The sequence below is a fragment of the Arachis hypogaea genome, chromosome 10 (assembly GCF_003086295.3).
Source record: "Arachis hypogaea cultivar Tifrunner chromosome 10, arahy.Tifrunner.gnm2.J5K5, whole genome shotgun sequence".
Classification (NCBI taxonomy): Eukaryota; Viridiplantae; Streptophyta; class Magnoliopsida; order Fabales; family Fabaceae; genus Arachis; species Arachis hypogaea.
The window spans coordinates 26,125,093-26,130,094 of record NC_092045.1 but is presented as its reverse complement, the minus strand read 5'-3'; the positions used below and the strand labels follow the sequence as shown (position 1 = coordinate 26,130,094).

The following is a 5,002-nucleotide window of genomic DNA, read 5'->3' as shown; positions in this document are numbered from 1 at the left end:
TTTAAGTTAGAAGCAGCCAGATTTTGCTCGTCTTGTTTCAATGGAATTTTGAAGACACCGGCAATGATCATGGAGAGAAATTATCCAATGTTGATTCGAAACCACTGTTTCACTAAAACGAAATGATATAATCATTCCAAACATAGGATTGACTTCTTTGCTCCTAGTTGCTAGGCAGTAGCTTAAATAAATAAATAGTTAAATGGAAGAAAGGAAATAAAATTACACACGGGGAACAAATGGAATGATTACAATCACTTCGTTTTAATAGTTGTTTTTTCTTCAAAAACGTTTGACAAAAATCTGTATCCTTTTTCCATTTATTTAAACGGAGTTACTAACAAGTCCAAAAAAGACGGAGTTACTAAGCTTTTGTTCATTATTAGTAGCCACAATAAATATCATGTTCAGCAGACCTTGTTGAAACCCAAGTGTAGAACATGTTCACCATTTTACACTAACAACTTTCTTTAGATAAGGTTCAATATAACTACCAAAAAAAAAATGCTCTTGCGTTACACTTTTTTTTTTTAAGTATACAAAAGTCAAGAGTTTGCCGAAAGATAAACATAGGAAATTTTCGGAAATTGAAAATTAACCTTTTTCTTGTACCTTTCCAGCATTCCGAAAAGGTAGATACAAGGTTATCAATTGAGGGCAAAAGATAAAAGGATCCATATGTTATATTAACAAACCTAAAACATGGTCAAAAGATTAGATTTTTCTTTCGCACGTAACGCAATAACGCATGGCTTCTGTTCCCATGAGCAACAGATGCCTCAGTTTTTAAAGTATGTTTTTTATAATCTTTTTATGTAGTGCCCAAAGCAGAATTAAGACCTGCTGAGAAATGTCCATACTGCCACTAATACTTCATAATTGAAAATTTAAGAGCTTAAAAGAACGTTGAACGAGATTAATTCAAGCACTAAACAAAACACAGCTTGCAAAGGAAAGTATATCGCTCATTTTCTTTCAAGTATAACAGATTACATGACATTTCATAAGTGAAGGCTACACTATGGCCTTTGACAAAATAAATGAAACCTAACCAAAAGTACATTATAAAATTCTGATATTCGGGGTTAACTAGAAAATAACAACAACGGGCACCTTTTCAGGGGCAAAAATAAAGAGCTTGTTGATTCGAAAAACGTAAAAATCACAGAATTTGAGCAGCCGTGTTCAATTTTTCGGCCAAGCTAAGCTGTGTCCTTGTGATGCTAGATAAATATAACAAGAGCAAGTGATCCTGAAATGGGCAAAACATCATTATAAGCTCAATAGACTAGGAATGGGAAGCAGAGAAGGCATGCTCATAAACAAATAAATAACCCCAAAAAAATAATCAACCATATCTTTTATTTTACAATTGGTATATAAAACTATAAAACCCGCAATTGGAAATCAGTGGCCATAAAAAAGTAGGTCATAATCATACCTGCAAGCTGTCATTAATAAGCTTATCAAAAGCATCTGGGGGTAATTTGGGAAGGGAGCCTACAGCATCTGATATATATCGCCCAATTTTATTGTCCGGAGCAACACGCCCTTCCTGAGATGAAAAAAGGGTTAAAACAGTCTCATAAGAAAAGGTGAGTGATTAGAGAACCTGAGAGCAAATCCATCTTACCACAACATCATCAACATATCTGTACATGTCATCGATCAAGTCTAGTAGATGTTGCATTGACATTTCCATCCCTTCTAAATCAGAGGGAATTTTGTCAACGTTGGTTGACTTCAGAGTATCAACTGCCATTAACATGGAATAATCATGCAATTAGCTTCAACCAATCGATGTAACATTTAGCTGCATAAGCTTACACACTACTTAACTATAATGTTATCGCAAGAAAAAAAAGCAAATGATAAGCTGAAAAAGATATTCACAGGGCATTGTATAGCAGAAGTAAGAATCAGAATGACCTCACACAAATGTAAGAGAGCATTCTTCTATAGTAAAAAAATATAATACGGAACAGCTTATCTATATGTGAATCTCAAACAATTCTTTCAAAACAGGGTATGGAAACACTGTACATTTTGTGGAATCTCTTCATACATGAGTATTATGCAGATAGAAAACAGTATGTGGAATTTTTTTTTATTTTGGCAAAAAAAGCAATATATCTATTAAATAATTTCAAAATATTCATAGCCACTTAGTTTTCTTCAAAATACAACTTAGAGAAATAGCAGCCATTGATTATGTAACAAGGAAATTTGAAGCACTAACTGTCTACAGATGTATCCAGTATCCATGAAAGAAAACACACAAATCTTTGGAAATTAAAAATTCATCGAAGGAGAAAAAATGCATGAGCTTTACAACAGTCCATACTTACATCCAACTCGCTCAGCCTCAACCATACGAAGATCCAATGGAATTTCTTGAAACTGTGCAGCAATTTGGCGGTCTCCGAGAGATAAATTGTTTGAAACATATGCCTTTATGGTACCCTCTCCATTTGTGAATCCAGTATCAACAGTCAAATGTATGGGATTGGGTACTTCTCTAGAATAAAATTCATGGATCAATGCACTACCACCAGTAACTCCGAGACCAGTTGAATACCTGAATGGATCAACCAAACACATAAAAGGGCAGGGAAGAAAAACAGGAGAGAAACATTTAAACACAAACAAACATCATTGCAGTTTCTTTGCAATTAATTAGCGAAGATCCCTTTGGATAAATCATTTGCTTTAAATTCACTAAGATGTGATAGCACCATATTCATCAAATAGACGTTTCCAGGAAACACATTTTTCAGATAACTTCTTGCATAACACTGTACAAAAATTGACAAAACACTGGGCCCTGCAAAAACCAAAAGACAAGAAACTTTTTTCACCTAGGCCCTAAGAGTTTCAGAGCATTATTGGTCAACACCTCAACAATAAGACTATTGCATAGCACTTCAGCAACAAGTTTAAGACAATCCATATTAAAGTAAATTTTCTTACCATCCAACTATGACTTCCTTTGGATTCACTTTTTGGTGGGATATTAACATGTTGTGGTGATACTCAATATCCAGGGCAACCTGAAAGGAAAAGAAAAAAAATTATAATATCTATTTGAGAGTAAATGTTTAAATAGTCACCAGAAGAGGAAATTAAAAGGTCAAAAGTAGATTTCTTGTTTACAACTATTTCCCCTGATTCCATATGATAATGGCAACTATCCGTGCACCAAATATCTGTGCTCCCACATTTTCTTGAAAACCAAATTTATGAACACTTTTGTTTATTTGGTAAAAGAAATTAAAACTCATACTTTTGAGATGTGGAGGCCCAATGGAGCAGATGTGAGCACTGAAAACAATCACATCTGTAACGATGGACTCAATTAATTTTCCAGACTTGTAACGGTATCATCAATAATGCATTGAAGAGGATACCTGACTAATGTCTGGAGAACAAATTTATAATCATGCACTTCAAGCTTCCTTTCTAAATTCTATATAATTCAGTCATACTAATAGCTTTGGGAAAAAATTATTAGCCCTATCAACAAGAAGTGAAAAGAACTGCCTTCAAAAGGAAAAAAACAGAAGTAAAGAATGCCATCATCACCTAATAGAACCTAGTCGGAGGGAAAACTCAGGAAATGCAATTATAGGATACAATAGAAGTAAACTAAAAAATACATCCAATAACAAGATTAGCCGAAACTCTTATCTACTGATGTTTGTTACCGTAACTTCCTCAGTTTCAGTAAAAAAAATCCACCATATTAGCCTAAAAGCCTACCCATAAGATAAAAGAAGATTCGGGCCGCACACAAGGCTTAAACCGGTCAGGTTGACACTCATACCACATGAAACCTCTCTCACCAGTGTTGGTTGTTCAAAAAAAATGTATCAACATCATCATAATCATAACGAACTATAAGTTTAATATTTCACCAATATGAAGCCACATCGAGTGCGAGGCACATACATACACTGCTACAGGCTACGATCTATAATTATGAAGAAACAATTGATAACGAGAATGAAGTGATAAACCACACAACAAATACCCAGTAACATTACCTACCATATTGTTTAGCACAAGCATGAAATACTATGGAGCAACTTATACTCTATTTCAAAAAAATCAAACCATATACTGAAATAATAAATCGAATAAACATGAAAAAAAACTGAATATAAACCTATAAATAAAAATCCAATCGCTTGATTCATATCCAGATTTAGAACTACTGATCTCCAATCACATGTGCAGCTAACAAATTTCCATTCACAACAGTTCCCGAAATAAAAAAATAAATAAAGTGGTGATTTGGATGGGTGAAGGGACCTGATCGACGGACTCATTATGAGGAACGGCGTAGGAGTTGCGAATATCGACGGTGCCATCGGGGAGGACGGAGCCGAGTAGGGTTCCAATGACGCGCTCAGCTTGGTCGGGGCGCCGAACGTAGCAATCGCAGATGTTGAACACAACCAGAGGGTGCACCCTCGCAGACAAGCTCGTCGAAGAAGAGGACGAAGAAGAAAACTGCAATACTGTGCGATCGCTCGCCGCCATGTTCGTAGCTCCAATTTGATTGATTCGCTACTCGATACTCACTGCTCAGCTGCAACAAACGAGTTACGACGGTGACAAACACACATTGCTATTTGTTAGGGTTTTAGGAATGGGCTTGGATTGGGCCTTCGGCTAATTTATAAGACGGTGTTCTTTTTTCAAAAAAATAATAAATGTAAAATATGATTATTTTTCCTAAAATAATAACGCATAATTAAGTGTCCGTAACTCCGTATAAAACAGTGTTTAGTTACTTAGGGATAATTTTATCAACTTAAACCATTTTAGATAATATTTATAAAAAACTATTTATTATTTTTCGTATCTTATCTTATCTTGTAATTTTAGATGTAAATAGTTTGTCTACTATAGTACTATGTCCTTTTTCATAAGCTTGGTATTGTTTCCTTTTTATTTAAGAAATACTACTGAATCATATCTTTTATCTTTTACATCTTAT

At 34.6% G+C, this 5,002-nt stretch overlaps 1 protein-coding gene across 1 annotated transcript; it reads right to left on the bottom strand.

The window, feature by feature from the left end:
• Positions 1 to 944: 944 nt before the first annotated feature.
• Positions 945 to 4,713, bottom strand: LOC112715419 (eukaryotic translation initiation factor 3 subunit F). Its single transcript, XM_025767187.2, has 6 exons — positions 4,312 to 4,713; positions 2,971 to 3,050; positions 2,349 to 2,578; positions 1,634 to 1,755; positions 1,442 to 1,555; positions 945 to 1,252 (listed from the first exon to the last, which is right to left on the bottom strand). Exons 1-6 carry the CDS (start codon positions 4,540 to 4,542, stop codon positions 1,163 to 1,165), a joined length of 867 nt encoding a protein of 288 aa, XP_025622972.1. The 5' UTR covers positions 4,543 to 4,713; the 3' UTR covers positions 945 to 1,162.
• Positions 4,714 to 5,002: the final 289 nt, after the last annotated feature.

Bases quoted from the DNA above. Each gene is read 5' to 3' on its own strand.
- LOC112715419 (XM_025767187.2), bottom strand. From the start codon at position 4,542: ATGGCGGCGAGCGATCGCACAGTATTGCAGTTTTCTTCTTCGTCCTCT. The intron at 1,756-2,348 runs GTAAGTATGGAC...TGTTAATGGCAG, and splicing joins TGAGGCTGAGCGAGTTGGAT to TTGATACTCTGAAGTCAACC. The intron at 1,253-1,441 runs GTATGATTATGA...TGCCCATTTCAG, and splicing joins TTATTAATGACAGCTTGCAG to GATCACTTGCTCTTGTTATA.